The sequence below is a fragment of the Pagrus major genome, chromosome 13 (assembly GCF_040436345.1).
Source record: "Pagrus major chromosome 13, Pma_NU_1.0".
NCBI lineage: Eukaryota > Metazoa > Chordata > Actinopteri > Spariformes > Sparidae > Pagrus > Pagrus major.
In genome coordinates, this window is record NC_133227.1 from 11,791,034 (window position 1) to 11,813,586 (window position 22,553).

General features: G+C 41.2%; 1 protein-coding gene across 1 annotated transcript in view; it reads right to left on the reverse strand.

Annotated features, from left to right (window-relative positions):
• The window catches only part of uvrag (UV radiation resistance associated gene), a 93,916-nt gene extending 71,606 nt beyond the window's left edge, over positions 1-22,310 (reverse strand). Inside the window, exons 1-7 of the mRNA XM_073479456.1 lie at positions 21,991-22,310; positions 17,817-17,934; positions 16,326-16,360; positions 14,813-14,974; positions 13,461-13,535; positions 13,256-13,341; positions 6,220-6,325 (exon numbers count right to left, since the gene is read on the reverse strand). Coding sequence (XP_073335557.1) covers positions 6,220-6,325; positions 13,256-13,341; positions 13,461-13,535; positions 14,813-14,974; positions 16,326-16,360; positions 17,817-17,934; positions 21,991-22,095 — 687 coding nt within the window. The 5' untranslated portion in view covers positions 22,096-22,310. The remainder of the gene's footprint in view (positions 1-6,219; positions 6,326-13,255; positions 13,342-13,460; positions 13,536-14,812; positions 14,975-16,325; positions 16,361-17,816; positions 17,935-21,990) is intronic.
• Positions 22,311-22,553: the final 243 nt, after the last annotated feature.

Here is a 22,553-nt window from a genome sequence, read left to right on the forward strand (position 1 = left end):
AAGAAAACAGAAAAGGAGGACGAAGGAAAATATTTAGCATGTGCTCACTGCAATCTCTAGTGTTTGTTGCCCTTTATAAAGACGCCTAAATTCCTACTAGCTTCTTCGAAAACAAGCCACGTTTTCACAGGCTGATCCCGGGTTGCATTGATTTAATGTACATCTATTGAGCCAATACTCAGCATCAATAATTCAGATTCCACTTTCAACAACTAATGACGAGAAAGACGGGGAATTATTTGACTATTCAAAACATCTCACTGAGCCCTGAGAGCAATGCAATAGGTGAAATGGTTTAGTAATGATGACCCCGAGTCATGGGAATGGCTAGCTGAGAGTTAACTGGTATGGAGTTCTGGCTGTTGGCATGCAATCAGCCGCTCTGAAGAGATGCAAGGAATGAGGCTGAGGGCCCTTTTTTTGTGGCGGTGCAACAACCAGGTGCTCCAACTGTTATTCTCTTGACCTTGACATTTGCTTTGCCAAGCAAAGCGCAATGGTGCACAGTTGAGGCGCAAACATGTTCATGATTCAAATCTTAAGACTTTGAGAGAGAATAAATGTCTTAATACAAACGCCTGTTTCTGGCCCAGTGTGACTCTGCTGCCAGTATGGTGATTATATCAATGAGAACACACACAATACATGGAGAAAATGCACAAAAATGGTGGAAAATGCTTAAAATAAAATAAACATAATAAACTATTTTAATTCAACCAGTAGATGTGTTTAATACAATCTACATTTATCTATAAACAAATGTGAGTGATTCTTACTGAATCTGTAACTAGTGTAACAGAATCGTCTTCAGTTCACAATCTAAAAGCAGCAGGATACATATGATGATCAATCTGCAGCCTCTGATTTAAGAAGTGCCTTGCCAGAGTGCAGTGTCATTAAGTGCGGCTGTTCACTGTGTTAACCTTCCTGAAATTGCAGGCAAAAGGCACCAGGATGCTGCTGTACCAAATAACCAAAAACATCTATATACACATCAGACTGGTGGCTATTATTTGGTTTTCTGTCTGTTTATACAGGAGATGTCAGGTTACAGCGGCTCACCAGTCCTGTGTGTCACAGCCTCCTTCCCAACATTCTTTTAAGGAAAAGTGGCGTTTCAGGTTTTATGTGTGCGTGCATTCTTAGAACTCTTTTAATACATACATACGTATGAGTTTGTGGTTTTCTTGAAACACTTTCATATACTGTATGTCTCTCTAAATATAATTTTGGTAAAAATTTTCATCCACCTATTTCACACAGCACATAATTGTTCATATTAATACACAAATAACACATTCATTCTTTTATTTACAGCAGACGTCTTGAAATGTCATACCGGAAAAAGAAAGGAAAAGGAGGAAAAGAGCTGTAATTATTACATTTAATGATGGCTGAACTTAATTGAGCTGCTTCAGTTTCGGGTTCCTGGTAGTGAACATGCTGGCTCACTGTCACACGGTCATGTCTGACTGGGACACTTGAATATAACAGCACTATTGTTACCGTTATTAGTAACATCTGTGCTTTTCCAACTATGACAAGTCAAAACGGCTGCTGTGAAAAATGGTTATTACACATGCTTGTTCAGCATGGCTTACTCGGAAACTTAAACGAAAAAAAGCCATAATTACTGTTATTAATCAAGCCTGTGCATTTCCTGGTATGTAAACTCAAAAATTCTGCTGTATAAAAAGGAGTCTGTTCTTGAAGTACTGCTTTCCCACATGTTCCTGTTGCTCATTTTTATCAAAACAACCCAATAAACATGTTTTTTTTTTCTTTTTTGTATCCTACTGTAATAAAGATCTTAAAAAGTCCTACACTTCTCACGCCCACCCACACAGGTGCTTTCACTTCATGTGACAAATCAGACCTTTTCTCTGAATGTATGGCTGCATACAGACCTTGCTGAACTGACAGCTCCATCATTCACCTGTTCATTTGTTTCACCTGTGAGAACTGAGCAACTTTCACCATTCAAGGCTTTTCACAGCAGACATTTTGACTTATCACGTGTAATCAATAACACTGATTATGGCTGCATTACTTTTATACACACCAAGGACTCTCAATCAAAACAATTAAAAACAAAAGATGTAGTCCAACCTCCTCGTACAAAAAGTACAATGGAACACCATTCACAGTCAGAATTCCTACTTATAAACTCAAATCATTCAAACCCAACTTAATGAGGAAGGTCTCTGACTTCACACAACAATTTCAGCACGCATGGGGAGAGGTAAGATCTATTTGTAGACAACAGTATTTGTATTTGTGTTTAGAATATTTAGATACATTTCCAAGTATAAAAGAGCTGTAAAATAAAATGTATAATGGCATCTGTTACATCATGTGTTGTTTTCCCTCATCTGTTTCATCTATATATGCAAGGAGGCTGCAGTGCTGATGGTACACTTGTGTGTACTCTTGCCAAAGAGACATCACTCGTTACACTCAGCCAAGTTTTGTTGTTAACTTTTTGTGTCGAGCACTTGGAATGCTTGGATGTTGTGAAATAGCATGGGATCGTTGTCTTCACCATTGCCGATGAAAATCTATTCATCCCCGCCAACAATAGGCTGTGAAAAAGAGCGAGATTTTCTGCGGTATTGGCACATGGCCTACCATCAACGCCCCAACTGCCCCAAGAGTGGAGACAAGAAGACGAGCAGGTGAGACAGGATGCAAATATCAATAAAAGGGAAGGGCTGAGTGAAATTTGGCAGACTATTTCTTCATTGGGCCGGTTTGATATGGAGACTCAGACCGGACCGGACTGGACCAGACCAGTTATAACAAATGATGTCAGACGAGACTCAGTCGTTACCAAGAGGAACATAATGAGAGCCTATAAATGAGAGTGTGGCAGCACTACAGTCCATCAGGGCAACTGCCAGACGTCATGTTTTGATTTCTCACTTTTCGCATTTCTCATCAAAACAAGACTTCGTACTGCAGACTACAAAAACAGTGTGTAACATTAATAAAATGCAACATAATCTGCACCAACTCACAACTGATGAGTTTTTTCTTGTGGACTTCAGTCTGAAAAGTATAGTGGCACTTTTTGCACAACTCTTTTAGCGCATTGTAACAAGACATAGAACCGCACCAACTGTGGAGCTGAGCTATCCTGGGGCTCCTGCTAACAAGCCACATGCCGTTAGTTCTCTCCACCTGACGTTACACCTGACAAATGCCCGTTCAGTCAGTTGGAACTAAATCAAACTGGTTGAAGCTCGTACACCTGACTGGACCCTAAACCAGAATCCTACCCAACTCTGGTTAGAGCTAGAAGGTATGTCTATCTGAGGGAAATCAAGAGGTAATGTTACAAAGATTTAATAATGTTATGTTGAGTCATGTTTGCGGACTCCCTTCCTCACTCTATTGCGTATCATCTGATGTTTACCTGACAGTTGTAGTGAACAGCTGTTACAGTACCTTGAAAAATATTACAGCTTTCTCAGGGTTTGAACATTGTTGTAAACATTTGGGATAATGTAAGTACACAAATCAAAAATATATAACAATGGTCTAGACATTTTTAGACATCTTTATGTGAAAATGTTACATATTACATATATATATATATATATATATATATATATATATATATATATATATATATATATATATATATATATATATATATATATATATTTATTAAGTGTAGTTTCAGGCCTGGTATTGTGCACGTTGGCTACCTGACATGGTTTCCTGGGAATTGCAAGTGTGCCCAGTCACTTTTACCAGATAAAGACAACACTCAAGAGTAATGCCCAACACAGAAAACATGCAAACGTGTGGATGTAGACCACAATAAAGTCCCCATCAACTCCAGATGAGTGTTTGTCTTTGCCTCTGTACCCACAACTCTGGGCTGGATTCCCTCTCACCACATGCCCCCTGCCCAGCAGCAGCATCAGTGTGCAGGTCATTAGTCAACATGTTGGCCTCTCTGTAGGGTGTCCCTTCATCAGGCTTCACATCTCTATCTGGAAGATGGGGAGCCTGCAGTTGGCCAACCATCTAATGAGGAACAGCACAGGGGATACATGGACTGATGGATGTGGATGTGGTGAACAGTAGATGAAGGGGAGAGATTTGACGCTAACAGAAACATACAATGAATAATGCTAAGTTGGGATGAACGGATAGGGCGACTTCAAAACATGCACAGAGAGATTTAAGAGGCAACGTTTGGGACTATGAGGATGATGACTAAGACATGTACATGTAATATGAGCTGGAAGAGAAATTCATGACATGGATAGTGGAGAGTTGGGAGGGAGCGAGCTTGCTGGCAGGATCACAGAGATTCAGCCTTGTTATTCATCCTGTAGTTTGCAAGCAGGGACTGTGGCATCTCACACACTCACACACACACACTTAGATAGTGATCGTGGCCTGGATCAGAGGAAACACAGATATGCTTCTTCTTGAAGACTTCTGAGGGCTTTGTGGCAAAAACAGAGCGGGGTATCAGTGGCAGGGAGACGACTGATAGAGCCTCCATCTCTCCAATGTGTCGCACCCTGATGCTTGCATGTTAACCACCTCTGGCTTTGGCACGAACCATGAGCCTCCTACACTTTCACTGAGCGGCATAGTTGACAAGTGGGTCACAGCCATGTCAGCGTGTGTGTGTGTGTGAGACTGTTACCCACCACCAGGGCCCGTCTGACTCCTACTGAACATCAAACAGCAGCGGGTCAGCTGAGTAAATAAGCAGCAGGCGTGGGGGGAACAGCAGATTAATGGCAGGGTGTGGGTGAGAGGGTGAAAGGGCCATGCGCTGAGGTTGGTGGCCTCCACTCTGTCCCCCTTTGATCCATGCTCACTTTGACGCACACAGAAGGATAGTACAGAGCTCTCCAAGGGCGAAGAGGGAAACCCTTAGAAGAGCCACACAATGATCCACTCACTACAAGTTGCCGGGTTTTACAGAAAGGTAGAGGACGAGGATTATGTGATTTATTAGCTGATGTGAGCTCTGAAAAGGGTTTCAAGGAATGTTTCACTGAGGGGGAAATATCAGAGGCAAGTTTTTGAAAGGGATCCTTTGTGGCAAAAGAATGGAGCCTCAATGTTTTTGTGGGAAGGCTTGAGAAGGCTATAGTGGAGCTGCTTTAATAGGAAGGGTGAAGGTCTGGGGAAAGGAACAAAAAATGCAGATGGAGAGCAAGATGGAAAGCAACAGCTGTAACAGCTGTCTAAAGAGGTACTCTAAAGAGTAGCCTTAAAAAAAACTTCATTTTTGGTGTCCGTGCAAAAGCTCACACAAACACACACACACACACACACACACACACACACACACACACACACACACACACACACACACACACACACACACACACACACTCTTGTAGATTTGAAAAGCTGGGTAGACACAAAAATATCCCAGCTGCCTAAAATTAATTTTAGCATGTTAGGTATGTAATCCTGTGACTGGAAAAATGCTTTTTCTAAAGGCGAGCCTACCTGGAGGATAAGAAGTGTCACTGCCCCGGGGCTTTTATAACAGCAGGACAGGGGATGCTTTTGAAGTGAATGTTTACAATAAACACAATGTCAAACCTGGGATCAGTGCCCAGTATTCACAGCTGTGTGGCTGCCGATTCCAAAAATGTTAAATATCCTTTCTTGCTTTTGCTGTGGATCCCAGTCGAGGATATGACAGGAGGTGGAAACATAAACAGTGGACTTTGGTCGAAGTATTATCACTTAGGCAGGTGGGATATTGCTCTGTCTCTGCTTTTCAGTAGAGCCATCAAAACAAAAGATGTAATAGCTGCCCAAAGTATATAATTACATCCCACATTACTTTACTTTACAATTACATCGGAGGATTTGGGTGATACAAGCTCTTAAGTCCGGTTAAGTATTTAGCACAATACATACTGCTGATGTTTATTATTAATGTAGAAACCAATGGGCCTGTTATCGCTGATCACAGCAATTATTGCTCTCTGGTTTTAATAAACCTTCTTTGAAAACACTGAATCTCAAATCACACCTCGTCTTTATATATATTTTTTTTAAAACACTAACTTCAACTAATTTTTATATACTTCTACAATAACACACGCTGATGAAACAACACCCTCTGCTCCTGAAAAAAAAGCAAATAAGTTCTCTAAAAAATGCTGCTGATTGAAATAGAAGTTGCTGATGAGTTGCAAAATGCTGCTGATGGGTGACTGCGCTCACCCGCTCTGTGCAGGTCGCTGTCGTCCTTAGCTTCTCCTCGATCTCCTTCCCAATCTTCTGCACTGTCACTTGGGTCTGCTTGATGGCTCTCTGGGCTGTGTGAAGTCTGCAGGAGTAGGAGAACACAAAGTCACCATCCAGATCATTGTTCGTAACCACACAAACAACCCCATATTTAAACAGTCTTTCCAAGAGGCCACCAAATTGAGTGGCTGTGTCGGCGCTATGACTACACCAGTGATTCATTTCATTTTGCTTGGATGTTTACAGTGACTGTTTGGAGAGCATCATGAATTATGATTTTCCCCAAGTGGAAGAGTCATTGTGCAGTGTGTTTGTTATGCCTCGTTTGTATTTCTGATTTATTGGAGTTGATCTTCATTGTTCCAGTCCTTCGAGCTTGGTCTTCTAAACTATAAAGGTTTAGGTTAGTTTTGACTTTAAAAAAGGAAAAAAAATACTAAAAACATTCCTAGTAAAAGAGGTTTAAAGTTTATTAGACCACCAAACCACAAATATCCCAACAAGAGTTTAACCACTATTATTTTCTCCAAGTTGTGTAATAAACCGGAATCAGAATCAGTGCCAGAAAGCAAAGACAACCGTTAAAAGGCCCACTGATTAATGGAAACCGCAATGATGGATGCTTATTCCAAATGGCATGTCATTGTCATCACTGAAATAGAGAACAGCTTCAGTACACAAATGACAAGCCTGCGCATTATTTACTCCATCAATCATGGGGCTAGTTAATGTCGAAAGTATGCTCTTTTTCAAGTCCAGAGCCCATAAACAGAGAGACAAAACCCCCGTCAGAGTAACCCGAGGGACTCATCTACAGACAACAATCCAACAGGGTGGGAATGAGTTACAGAAAACAGACAAAGAGGGAACTGGCAATTAGCAATCATGATGTCAGACTGGTCTTAAATCATCCACTTTTTGCCAAATTTCTCAATGCCGGTACTTCTTGTTAGCACATTTTTTGTCACCCTGTGGTTTAGGTCATGAGGGTGATGTGAACGGGGTTTTCTTAAGGTATGCACTTGCTTTCAGTCTTCAAGAAATTGCCTCTTGAGTGGGTTTAGTGTAAAAGGCTCTTTCTAACAGGCTTCCAGCTTGGTGGGGTCATTTTACAAATCCTATGAGGCTTTTCTGTTATGAGATACACAGTCACCTCTGGATATTTTTGCCTCTCTATGACGACCAAATATAATTCCTATGAAGATGCAAATAGAGTTTCAGTAGGGAAAATCATTTCATATTTTCTGCCCATGTTTTTTAATCTGTCTGAGGTGACAGCGATAGCAGTTGGAGATAGTCCTCTGGAACATCAGGGCAAATCTGTTTTGACAGCTTCATCTGTTTAGGTGATTGCGGTGGTAGAATCTGATATGGCCTTTTCCCCCAGGTGAGAATAGTTATCTCCTCTCTCCTTTTCACGCATGTCTGCCCTCTTATCATTGCCTGAGTCTTGGCCTAATGCCTGCCCATCAGGCTCTATCACAACCTATGGAGCAGCAGGGGCAGGGGTGCTCCTACTGTGCACCCTCATTGGGGCAGCAGTTTAATCGCTGGGCAACAGTCCAGAGAACGTCTTCTCACGAGCCATGACAACTTTCTTTTTCCAAGGCATGAGAGGTAACTCACAACTCTGCCACAGGGGATTTGCAGGAAGTTATGACTGAGCCTGTGCACTCAACCCTTCATGCCGATAAACATCAGAAAAACAATAACATTTTCTCCTTTGACCGTGGCACTAGATCCTGCAGGGGTGTCAGATGAAACTTGTGCTTTTGAAACGTCCTGGTTTTTGATAAACAGAAGGCATCTTGCAGAAATCTTTAATAGGGGCTTTCAGGTAAAGTTAAAATCGTAAGTAAAAATGGTCAATGTTAGGATTTACAAATAAGTAAATACAAGTGGATAAAACTGATGACCTTCCAGTCTGTGTTAAAGTCCTTTTGGTGCTGTTGGATGGCGGCAGAGGTCTCCTGTTTTCTGTTCATTTACCTTACTGATTATCTTGACATAAATATTTGGCATGGTTTACATGCTGTGATCCAGAGTCCGCAATTTCGCAATCAGAGCTGAGAAGGAATCAGCAAATGCAGATGTGTCATCAAGCTCACGAATATAAGCCAGAGAAAGACTGGAATATGAAGAAGACACCAGGGAGTACACTGCTGTTCTTCTGAGACAAAACTAAGAGGGAAACATCAAGAAAAGCAACCTTTAAGGCCTCGCGTAGCACTGTGTCTTCACCAGGAGGTGATGGCAATTTATAGAAGTATGCAGCAGCTGAAATTGGTAGAAACTTTTCTGTCAATCCTCTGATTCCTCACTCGAATCACTGAAGAGCTTTTTCCTGTTGCAGGTAACAAGTAGGATCTAGCAAACCAGATATAGTACACATGGTGTATTCCAGTCCCAAATTTGGATTTAAATTAACTGAATTAAGGCTGCTTCCCCTTTACCAAAGCAGTATTGTAAATCTTGAACATTGTGTGGCCTGGCCAGTCTTCCAGCTGTACTGATGACTGCACTTAATTCATTTCCAGCAACCATAAACCAACAGCACAGGGTGAACAGGGCAGCCCATTAAGCCATTCAAAAGAAGCTCTGAGACATTCTGTTACAACAAATTGAGAACAATGTCCTTCTGTCACACCTCTGCCAGGGACAAAACAGACAGCGGAACAGTAGGAAAATCACAACAAACAACTCTTCTAAATCCTCTGTATCTCACTGCCAAAGAATGTCAACACATTTAAGGACTTGCTATTCACTTGACTTTAACATTGTCTACATCTACTTGCAATTGAAGACAAGATGACTGGACTTCTACACCTCCAGGCTGATATTTTTCCTCAGGATCTGTTGAATAGCTATGACCCATGTTTACATGGTAACTACAACAGAGATGCAGGGAAACCAAGGAGATCTTGAGAAAAGATATTTTTGGTTTTAAAAAGGTTCAAAAGGAGGTCACACATTCTGTAGATAATTCTAGAAATTTGAATCTCCAGTCATCAGTGTGAGCTCCTTGACGTTGTCTTACACTAAAAATCTTAAACAGTTAGTCATGGTTACTTAAGCAGCCTCTTGTAGTAAGTCAAATAACAAACAATGACTTAACTACAAAGTCATGTTTTATCTACAAAAACCTCATATAAAGTTTTATTAGTCAAGACTGACTGTCTTTTGTGTGAGAAGCCAGAAAACAAAAGAAAGAGGCCAAAGATTAGTAGATTTAAACTGGGGTATAATTTTAGAGGTGGAAGGAATGAATCTTACAAGCTGAGATAACAACAGACAGCACTGCAAGGCAAGCAATAAAGAAGCTATGAAGCTGGAGACAGTGAGGGAAAAATAAGAGAACAGGAAAGAATTAGGCAGGTAGTGAGAACAGAGGGCCGACATGCTGGAAAAAGTACATGTCTGAGGTCTTAGCCTTGAGACTATGTAATCCGATAGAAGAAATGTGTTGCAGGCCCACAGCCTACAATGAAAAAAACACTCTCCTCTTAAATTATATCCTTTTGTTCTGCCACACCAGTCCACTACAGAGGTGTGAAACAAAAAAAGCACCATCCACATCTATACCTACATAGTGATTTAAAGTTTAGGCAGCCAGTTTGTTTCTGTAGTCTGGTTGCTGCTGGTTGAGACCTCGGGGTCAGCTGTAGACTCTGATCCAGCTGCCTGGTTAACGTAGGAACACAACAACATCCCGTGTCAGAGAGCTGAGAGCTGTGGCTGCAGCATCCAACCAGCAGGTGAGTAGACCTCAGGGGCCGCCTGCAGGAAAGCATTATCACCTCAACAACCTCTGGGTCATGAGAGACCCCCCACAGAGCTTCACCGTCATTGTGCCCTGCTTCTGTTGACACATACTGTACATACATGCATACTCCACATAGGAACATACAAAAACAAATCCAGAAACTCGAGCAACATATGGATCTGATCATGGGGAGAAGAAAGTTTCCCCTTTAGGCGCGAGGAGTTTGAGGCAGGCTCAATCTACAACGGCACAGGGTTGAATTGTTAAAGTTTTGACCCAAGAATGACGTTAGAATAGACCTGAAACTTCAACATTCAGCATCAACTATTCTTGTCACTATCTTACATCTAAAAGTTGGTGCATAACTCTTTGCTTTCAGAGAGATGTGAGTTAGAACCGAGGGGCCACTCAAGTACTTCCTCTTACACACCACTTGAATGTGACGTTCAAGAAGTCATAAGGCCATAAAAGATGGCTTCTAACCATTACAACTGGAACAGTAAACCACTCTGTCAGTCTTTCTGCCTCTCCTTTTTGTTATTATACAACCAGTCCATTATGCAGCTCAGTCATGTCCTCCTTCCTCTCTTACTGCTTGCACATCAAACCTTTCCCTGGTAGGAGAGAGGGGTGTTATTGTGAGGTTGAGAAATATCTGAATGTGTATGAATAGTCTCTACAAAAGGAAAAAAAACAATTTGTTGAACAGCTGGTTCATCTTCATCACTGTCTTCTCTGCTTTCAACCTACGTAGACAGGGCCCCAGCTCTACATAGGATGTGGCTTAGCTTCTTCTATCTAAGCCTGGAAGACTCTTTGGAAGAGACAAAACTCTGCTGATTGATGATCTGTGCTTTCCCTCTTCATCTCTCCATCTGAGACGTGTTGTGTTTGCTAGCTCACATCACCATGCTTCTCACACAGGCGATGGGTGCTGTCAACATGAGCAAGGCTGAAAAGCAGGCCTCGAATCTGCTGACAAATTACAGTCATTAATCAAGGCCAGGGCGCTCTTTGCAAAGAGGCTCTCATCCTTTTCCATTAAAGCACTGCATTGGGCCAAGGCAGAGTGGGAGAGACTTGGGTGAGAATATCTGACACATTGCCGGTGTCCCCTGTGGACATGCATCACTGTTCCTGGCTAGAAAAAGACATTTACTCCAATTTCTCTGAATGAGACACAAAAGAAGTTACACGACTACAGGAGAACACTATTTTTCATATAGTTTAATACATGCAATTCTGTAAGTTAGCCAATAAATAAATCAGTTTTAACACGAAGCACTGTTCCACAGGCAGCACTCCACCTTTACGCTTCAGAAAGTTAATGCACTTTGAAAAACGCAGAGCTCTGTGGGTCAGAAACTGAGAGGTATATATAGTTATGTACCATGGGGGGTGGGAGGATAATCCCTGTTGGAGTGTACAGTATCTGATGAATCATTCTACAGTACATAATCATAAACCATGTGCATATGAGTGCACTGAGCCAAGGAAAAACTGTGACAGGGGTGAGGCGCTGCAGGCAGAGCAGTGTGTGGGAAGAGGGGGATCAATGTAACTGTATTAAACTCTGCAGAGTCCCATTGGATGTGGAGAGAAGAGGAGGATGTGGAAGAAAGCTGCAATAATAGAAGAGGCAAGAGCAGAGGTCATTAAAGTTATGATTCAAACTGGGCTTTTTATTCCTGAAAGCTGCCAGGGAGGCAGAGCATCCTCTCATATAAACATAAACCATGACCACTTCTAAATGAGGGAGCACTGTTAAGGTTCAGCCAGCTTTGGCATAACTCCTATTTCTTGACACAGCAAAGACCTGTGACGTATTTATGTCCCCTATTTAATCCTTATAGTCGGAAAAAAGTCGGTGGAAGCCTTCATAATGTTCATAATGACAGATCCTTATCTTATTCTGGAGGTCTCTAACTTTCCAGACATACATTCATTTGGTTAAAACTGGATGTAATTACACTGTTAGGTGATCAGGATATGGCTAGATAAGGGTTTCCCTCGGGGGAAGCCCTGGTAATGCTGAAAGTGGTGTTTTCATCCTACCACATTTAAATATAAATGTACAAAACAAGCCTGTTTGTCAACAGACACCAGAAGTGCCCCGTGTCGCCTCAAGCTCTTAATTACTGCGCCGGGGTTTCCCTCCTAACAAGCAACTTACTCAGCAAATCTCTGTCTCCTTCTTGTGGTGTAATTTTGTACTGCAGTCAACAGAACCCAGACTTATATTCTAATCACAATCCCAAATCTGACTCTGGCCTAATCATAAATTGTCTTCGTTGGAATAGACTGCTTGAAATGTTCCATTCATTTGTCCCATCATGTGCAAGATGTACAGTGTAGACTAGGCTTTGTGACTTTATATGAAGTTGGAGGCCAGCAGAGTTTCCTTGATAATGGGTCAAAATGTTGGCTTTCCTGTGGCACCATCTGCTGGTATACTATTGCCCAAGACAAATCACATCACAGAAGGTAGGGGTGGGCGATATGGCCAAAATCTACTGTCACAGTACATGTAATATTATTTTACAGTAACAGTATATATCACAATTAGGGGTTACGATTCAATTTAAATAAAAATTTCAGCACTGACATCTGAGCAACTACTAGACAATCACATCCCAATTTGTAAAGATCGACAGAATAAACAGCAGAGTCACAAAAGCGTTTTCTCATATGAACTCTGGACAATTTAAAGAAAATCAGGTCTGGATATTGTCTGTGCCGATAGAGGAGAACTCATCCGTAATGATGACTGTTTTGCGTTGATATTTTTACCACATGTATTTGGATGTATCCGCAATATCAACGAAAGAGTGGAAAGCAATACACAGGCAAGCTGAAAAGAGCAGAAGAGCAGCTACACTCAATGCAACGTCATCAACACGCTCTCTGTGTAGCAGGTCAGCAGTGCATACACTGTGAGTAACAGTGTGTGAGGGATAGCACCCACAGTGAAAACAGTACTGCCAAATTTCTATTGGTGCACCCATGTCTACCGTTGCACAGTACATACCGTCATATCACACACCTTTATAGAAAGAGGTCAAATCACATGACCACTTCAAAAGTAAATCAAAGTTCTATCTGTAAAACATTATTTGTAAGGAGTTGAATTCTATCGCACGTGAGAAACAGTTCGGTTGCTGCTTTATATTGATGTAATAAATTTGATGAAAGTAGAGTCTTAATGATATGATAATATAATGTAAAACAGCTACATGGCATGAATCTTACCTGAGCAAAGAGAAAACACTGTAGGAGTTCCTGACTGAACTCTGGTCGACTTGAAGCAGACTGTTTTTCTTCCGCTCCGACTGATCCTGCAACAGCCACATGTCAATGTTTCAGTGCAGAAGCCCAACAGTGTCCAAATACAGCTAATGAGATTAGGGCTAGGTATTCCATTGTGATGCTCTAAAAAATGGACAAAAGGTTGTACCTTATGATCAAAGTCAGCTGCATAGTAGCCATCATTCAATCCAAATATGATTTCATTTGGATTTCTGGATCGAATCTGTGGACAAAGCGAGTCAGAAGGGGCTCACTGTCAGGGCTGAGACAGAGAGAACAAAAGACAGCGGGCATCTGGACGTGCATGAGACCGGCCTATCTGTTTATGAGCTTTGAAAATAATCTCACTGTGAAAGAATGGAAACAACATTGAGCTATTTTATGATTGCTTTGGCTCATTTTTCAAAATGGTTTCAAAACTCAAAATCACATGTTTAATCCTCATCATTTTCTGCAAACAGATCACTGAATCAATCTGTGTGCAAACATTTATTCTCATTTTAACAAAGGTTCTCTCGTAAGCAGCACTGCAACATAATACTGTTGAATGATAATAAAGAAAAAGAATGGAGGAAGAAATGCATTTTCTTGTCTTTTGATTGCTGTCAAAATGTTGCAGCGTATCGAGTGTCTGTTAAAGTAATGGAAACTGTTGTTGACAGTTATGTCATAAGTTGTCCAGTATTGCTTTATATTCAATGATTAGATACAAGTGATTGAAATAAAGGAAAAAAACAGTCAAATCACAGTCATCCTTTTACCTTATATGTTTCACTGCAGTGTAAAGTCAGGCTCTTGACTGCATCACTTCACAGTACAACAGCACATTCAGTAAATATAATTAATGTTTTCAAAACTTGTTCTTACTAATCGCTGATCACTGCAGTTCTAGCCAAAGTGATACCATTTTGTGTGTTTAACCTGAGCCAAAGAAATTGTAAAATACAATAAAACACATGTAAAGAACTGAAAAACATGCACCGCATTTGTGTTGTACCGTATTATACACTGCCTGGCCAAAAAAAAGTCACACACTCTCTTAATGTTTCATTGGTACGCCTTTAGCTTTGATTACGACATGCATTCGCCATGGTATCATTTTGATCAGCTTATGCAATGTCACAACATTGATTTCCATAGAGTTGCATTCATTTTTCGCCAAGATCTTGTACTGATGATGGGAGAGTCAGGCCGCTGTGTAAAGTCTTCTCCAGCACAGCCCAAAGATTCTCAATGGGGTTAAGGTCTGGACTCTGTGGTGGCCAGGCCAGCTGAAACATATTACTGCACTGCAGTAATCATTCAATGGAAGGCTCTTACCTATTTGCTTAGTTAAATCCATGTGGTGACTATTGTTTGGCCAGGCAGTGTATATCCAAATGATTGATCATCCCCATGTAGGCTGTGCAGAGTAACTACCACACTGGGATCCCACAGACAAAACTATATATTATCCAAATAAAGTTTACTATTATCATTTTCATGTGTGTGTTTGCTGACCTGTTGTCCTGTGTATCTGAGGCCATCCAGATTGACCTTCCATTCTATGAGGAGCTGGTACTGTTCCTCCTGTCCTCCCCAGATCCTCACCACAAAGCAAGACACTGAGGTGTCCAGAAGGTCTGGCAGCATGCCAAAGTCCAGGCTCCGCCAAGTCGGATTCTGACAAACACACACACACACACACACACACACACACACGATTAGCAATCACGTGAAGAGAACAATCAGTATATATAAAGGGCACATTTATACCTGACATAACAGCTGATCAGCACAATAACTGATTTATTCAATTTAGTAATAATCAATCTGAAACTGAATCTACTAATGTCAGACAGGAAAATCCAAACTCTTTCTGTTTTCATTATGTGCATTCTGAAGAGCTTGACTCAAAATCTGTGTGTTACCTCCGTCAAAATCAATGTCAATGTGATCCCTATCCACTGTAAAGTAATTGAATGATCCTGTTCTACATTAACCTTAAAGTCTGATCCTTGCTAGAGTTGGTTCTCTGTCCTTGAACTTCCCGACTGACAGCACTGAGTACTGGTTCTGCAAAGTGCTGCAGCCATTTACATCATTCAATTATATACCATTGCCTTCCATCAGAGAGAAAAATCTCTTGCTCTTTGAGTCACTTTCAAGGACAGGCAGGAAAAGCAGAAGCAGAAGTACAATCCACAGTGTGTAGGGAGGTAGAAAACAGAACGAGTGAGAGCCAGTAGCGGAAGCAAAGGGGCATAACAGTTGCAATGAAAACAGGAAGACCAACTGGTTTCCCTAGACAAATGATGACAGGAAAGAGACAGAATACTAGAGAACGACTGTCAGCAAGGATGTTAGATTCAACAGGAAGAAGTTGGGCTGAGAGATGACAGGAGTCATGACTCCTGCAGTGCATTATAGAGTCTGTGAGCTCAAGGCAGTGAACAGTATGCCTGGAAAGCAGCTTAGGTCAGCTCATGACTCGGCAGCAAGCCTAACAGTAATGGCTTGCTATCGTTGGCCGCTTCTACAGCTTAATGCAGAGCTGCATCTGCCATGCACATAAGAGCAGCAACAGCCAAAGAGCCAGATATATAGAAATATACAGCAGCTGGGTCATTTACACAACTGACTTATGCTTACAGGCCAGGGGAGACAGTTGCGAAAGAGAACAGCACATTTCATATTTAATTCATGTGGATGAAAGTCTGGCATTTTATTCAACATAGCAAGTTTCACAGCACGTCACTGTAGCTTTGATGTTTGAAAACCAGTTCAAGTAAGGTTATTGTGAAACGAGTCCAGAGGTTGCTAAATGTGTGACTGGCAGATAAGCAGCAGGTATAAACACCAGCCTTGGCATTAGAAACATACAGGAAGTCTGTCTTTCTTCATTATGGCACTGCACATAATGACCAGTGTACTTACACACAATATAGCAGCAAAGTGCAGGTAATCAGACCATCCTGAACCAATCCCAGGAGGCAGACATGAAGAGTTTGAAAGTTTAAGTAAGTATACTCACCAGTGAGTCTCGGATGACTTCACTTTTGTAAAAATCTGAAAAGACATCAAAAAACACTGATTAAAAGAAGGTAGACAACAATCATGCACAACCAGCTGGGATAAATCGAACATAGAACACAATTTACACAAACTCAGCTTGGCTTTAATCTGTGAAGACAACATTGTGTTGATAATGACATCTAGATTAACTTTTTGTTGCTGCTCCCCACAAAGCGTGGACACCACAGTATCTTTATTTGATTAAGGACACATTGTCATTCACAGCTGGGAGGCGTACATTTAAAAAAGGATCTGAATGGATTAGGGCTTCACAATTAATTGAAATCACAATGTGGCCTTGTACAATATCCAGATCACAGTAGCTGTAATTTCTTAACAAAGGCAAAATGTGTGACAAAACCGCATTAAAATGAAGTACTGTAGTGCTGCAGGGATGTTCTGACCTACAAATCTTGTTCTCCAGATGTTAGAAAACATGTTTGGTGCAGACCCAAACAAATTTCACATTATCAGGATTTTAATAGTTTTTTCAGCGAATATAAACATTTTGACGCAAAAAGGATAATTCCCACTGATCATAAACCGTATCGCAACAGTAATACTGTTATCTGCGATTAACAGAAATAATCGCAATGTGATTGTTTTTTTCATATAGTGCAGCCCTAGAATGGATTACTTTTAAATAAATACTCCCACACAGCCCACAGAGTCAGTCACTGGTTCAATGTCCATGCAATGTCCATATAAGGGTTAGCCAATATTATCGGCCCGTACTGGCCTATCACAGATATATCAGTATCGTCGTATATGTTGCCTGATATGTGCCGATATGATGGCTTTTTTTGGAGATTATAATGCAGAAAAAGATGTGTGTGGTCGTTCCCAGTGAAGTTTACTGTTTCAGTGCACTGTGAAGTGTAAAATATCCTGCCTCAGTTACATATCTTTGTTGTGTTTGATGTGTGTTTGATAACCATGCTTGAGAGATCATTGTAAAAAATGTGTGTATATCAGCTAATATATCGATGATGGAATTTTTGAATTCCTAATATAGATATCAGCAAACTGAGCATCCGTCAGACTCTAAACTGATATGATGACATCAGTTTAGGGAGACAGATTTTGTGTTTGAAGATGGTAAATCTAGTGTCCAAAATCACTGCATAATTTCTATTTTAGGTTGGAACTTCTGGTTAGAGACAAGCACACGGTGGCTTGAGATGCTCACTGAATTACTCAACCATCACAAACCATATAATATCAATTACAGCAATCTGGAGTGTCATAGTTGTCAACCTTTGTTATTTTGACCATGCAAAAGCTAAATTAGTTCATAATGGCTGGGAAAGTACTCCTTATTAGAAAACGTGGGGCAGAATAAAATACTGTGCATACTAAAAGTTAAGTTGTAGCACATTCAAGATCATAGAAAACAGACTGTCAGCTCTCCAGAGCCAAAACGTGGAGGTGTGTGTGTGTTAACACTGACCTCTTGATATACGTTCCCCTATACAGAGGTGGAGGGTGAAGTATGTGTCCAGCAGTGGGGAACCATTCTTGTTGACAATGTTCCTGGCTGCGATGCTCCGGAGATGACGCAATCGTCTCTGTTTGGCAGAGGAGAATACAGAAAGACACAGAGAGGGAGTGAGGACAGATAGAGAACAAATAACAGGCCTCAGAGCTGTTGTATTCAGTTTCATCCTGATCATGTGATGGTCATTGGCAAATACTATCTAGCTGTTCTGAAGACACTGGATCCTAACTGTGTCCCAGGACAAGTGAAATGAGATTAATACAGAGATCAATGAAGTAGCATCATGTCTATCCTATATATGCCTGCCTAACTGCCTAAAATAGCCATAGTCATTTCACAGAGGCTGCTAGGTCTCAACAGTTCAAATAATAGAGGCATGACTTCTTCATGGTAGAATTAAGCAGCCGATTAACTCGCCAGGCATGGTCAGTCATGACAGTCACATGAGAAATGTGCCAATATTTTTAGATCTACAATGAATTATCACATCACACAGAATGTACGAATCACAATGAACTGACTGTGGAAAGGCCATCGTTGATAAACACGTGACTTCCCACACCAACATCAAGTCAGTATATGAGTTCATGTTAAAGCCAGCATACCACTGATGCAGAGTCAAGACAAGTGAAGACATGATTCATTAGTGAATTTCTAAACCAATCCATCAACAGCCAACATCTGCATGGTTTCACTATTAATTCAAAGACCTGCTTCCATGAATCGTTCTCTCATTATCTGGTGTAAGAAATATCTGATATCTTAAAGTAAAGTTAATGATGCCTGGAAAAACTGTCTGTGTGTTTGTGAGCGTTTGTATGTGAAAGTGAAAGAAGCACAGACATGCCATTTGGTAAGTTCCCGCTTCAAGCAAACATGTCACCACAGCACAACATCTCTGTTGACCAGCAGACGGCTCAGCCTCTCTCTCCTGCAGCCATACTGAGACTAAATCTAAGTCATGGGATTCCCTATAAGATTAAGGGCAGCAGAAACAAAACCACTGATTGTTCTGTCAGGGACTTTTAACCCCCCCCCCCCCTTAAATTGTCAGTGCATGTTTCCGAATGGACTAATGTGGACCACAGGCAGAGAGAATTGGTGAATGCACTTGTGCAGCACGAAACTACTGTGCTAAGTCAGGCTCTCCAACATAAAACTACAGTTATGATCAAAGCCCTTATTATAGACTACAAGCTTAGACAAAGATCAAAGTTAGTACCTCTGTTAACTGACCACATGCCATACTGTGATCAAAAAACTGACAATGGTATGTGACAGAGTTATTAGTGTGACAAAGTGATTAGCTGGTCACAAGCCCTCTGAACATCTGTAATTCCAACATACAGACATCCCCTTTCCTTACAAACTGGCTTCAAACAGTCAGTAAAACAGAGCTGTAGGGGATAAACTTAAAATTAAACTATACCCTGATCCAGAATTCATACACACTCAGCTAACTGATGATATTTAACCAATCCTACAGTCATGAAGGTTATAATGTTCTGTTTTTATTAATGTTTAATGTTCGAAAGTGTTTTGGAGAGATGTTGCTTCAACTTCATGGTCTGTTGTCTGCAGGGTGTGGTTTATGGAGCTGTTATGAGGTATTTCTATTATTTAGTCTACCCTCATTATTGTATCATTGTTTCAGCAAGCTGTACTTAATAACTGGCAACTGCGTGTTTATTACTGCTATCACCACAGATATTCTTGATTTATGTACACAGTCATGGCTGTCCAACAGCTAGCGTCTCATAGAGGAGTATCTGGGTTGGGTTGGATGCAAGAACAAATAGCATACATACTAACAGACCTGTCAGACTTTATGCAACTCTGTGTGTCACAATTTCATGGCTGCCTATGGCAAACACATTTGATCTTTATTCTACCTGGTCCTTTGAGTTATACTGTATATCAGTTCAGTAGGAAACCAGTAGAATACATTCTATTATGATAGTAGTGAATTATTTGGTTCTGTAATTAGGGGGATCCAGTTATGGCTAACTTGACTAATAATTGTGACTATTTTATTAAACTCGCAATATTCAAGCTTTTGCTTTAACATATCCTTATGAAGTAAATGTTGATTGCACAGTGTAATAGCTATAGATCATAATCTGTGTTTTGATTGGTTCCCCATAAACTTCGCTTTCACTATACAATTTCTTCCACCAGCTACCAGGCAGTAAATCTCCCAGGAAAATGAAGGCTGACGGGCGATCCAGTCAGGTAGGCAGCCTGGCAACATTTCTATCTGCTTTCACATCTCCATTAGAGAATAAACGATTGAATAAACTAAATTTTGTCGTGTGTTGTTTGTAGTTGCTACTCTGAGGAAAACAGAAAGCGATCAGGCTTTCTTTGCGACAGTGGCGCCAACAAGTTTGGTCATGAAAGTATCTATTGGGATAAAATAACAGACAACTACTTTAGGGTTAACGTGTCCTCTGAAAGCACCAAATTATGCCACAATATTGTCACATTACAGTAACTACACACACATAGAAGTGTTTGGTCCACAGTGCCGTGACATTTAGTTTTGTCCAGATCACACAGACCTACACCAGAGCAAGCACTTCCAAGGTTTGTGTACAGATGTTACAAGCCCTAAGTCCCACATTGATCATCTCTCCTTAGTTTAGCTCTCAGTATGTCTTTTGGTACCCCAAGCCAGTGGGCCAGCAGATATATGTTGCTGGGAAAATGCTTTATCATGAAGCTAGTGAAGGGTGTGAGAAAAAACACAACCAATCTAGCAAGTGACGTTGGAATGTTAACAGAAATTAGTAACACTGTTTCCAAAGTTAATAACTACAGGCATGTGACCACACTACTACGTGTCAAACAGTCATACATTACTCCATTTCTAATCTGAATAAAAAATGTGTTAACCCTGTTTTCTAACTGAATTGATTGACACAGCTCCAATTAACACCCACACTAAATGTACATCTAACACAATTATTTACTTAAACGACGGCCAAGGGTAAATGCATCAGATTTACTGATGTATGGACAAATTACATTGTAAACCCAAAATAAAGTATCATGTTCTCACCACGTACACTGCTTAGTATGGCCTACTATACTAAGGTCATACTAAGCAGAGAATCTGATTGAATGCTGAACTTCATGCCCTGTCTGTGACACCCACATTAGGAATCCAAACAGTGTACAGGACTCAGCAGGACAGCTTGATGAAAACATGTTGCTGCTTGTACAAGAGATCTTGTGAATCTGAGATTGGTTGCACTCAGTTTTACAGTTTACTAAAGTAAACTAATTTCCACACCTTTGCTGTGACTGTGGAGCAACATACAGTAAAGGTTCTGTAGATACTTTGATTCCTGATGGGGACTGAGGGGGTTTGTTGTTTGAAGTCCAACAAACCCCTGCTGCATATACATGTTTGTCTCATGAATTGTAGTGAGCAACATGCTATCTTATATGAAACATTCATGGACCAATGTTACAGTCAGAGGTCGGTACACCTAATGTATGAAGTGTCAACTCCCAACATTGTGGGATGTCGTTTCAAAATGAATGAATGAATGAATGAATGAATGAATAGAGGATGAATTTTGCACGCTTCCAAAGAACCCTCCGGCTTAACTATGCGTAGTTGAACTGAGTTTATGGTCTAGAAATGTTTCAAATTCAAATTTAATAGCTGTATGAGCCAATATAACCTCAGAGTCACGCCAAATGCTGTGCTTACCTTTAAACTGAGCTGTCACCTGCGTGCTGACATAACGTTAAGTTACCATTAGCAGTAGCATACTAGCTTCGTGCACACTTATCACGTGCAAAATAATGTGTACCCTTTAAAAAGAACAATACACTGAAAAGGCTGGGCTCAAAAATGCCTATCACGAGGCCAACTGGTTTAAGTGTGTCTGAAGTGTCAGCCCAGTTCCATTAATTTCCAGTAAGCTAGCTAACTGCAAGCTAACAGCTGCTAGCTAACTAGCTAGCCTGACAGGCCTGCCGTGTTTCCCCAGGCAGCAGTTGTAACTGACGTTAGAAACTAGCACACAACACACTGAGGCGGCCCTCTCCAAGTTGTCCTGACTTCATTTGGAAGCAGTTCGTGTTAACATGAGCCCAGAGGCTTTGCGTTTACCTGCTGTGATGTGAGCTCTACATGCAAGGCTCGAGAGGATGAAGCTCCAGAGTTAGTGACAGAGGCGGCGGGGATGGCGAGAACCCGACCGGTGATGGAGTTCATCCTCCTGTCGGCATCTAGCGGGTCCCCTTCATTCAACAAAACATCCCATCCACGACGTCCAGGACACTCTGTTTAAAGTTTGTGAAGCTCCAGTCAGCCACCAGAGGCACGCAGAGACGGTTGTTTGCGTGGGTAAAGTGCTACAACAGCTGTCAGCTAACCAACGGGACGTAAACAAAGTACAGGCTATTTTGCTCCACTTGGTTCGGAAATCCGTCTCCGGTTGGAAGGCGCGACACCTCGGCTGCTGATTGGCTCAAACTAACGTATGTCATGTGAAGGCGGTGCCTGCTACTGAAAACGCGTCCGACTATTGGTCGAGTTGTCTGTTTATCTACAGGAAGGGGCGGGTGTCCGCTGAAATCTGTCAAAGCTGCAAAATATGAGGAAGTTGCATCGCGCAGCGTGACATGCAGGTGACAGTTGAACGGCGACATCCAGGCCTTTTATCACGTACA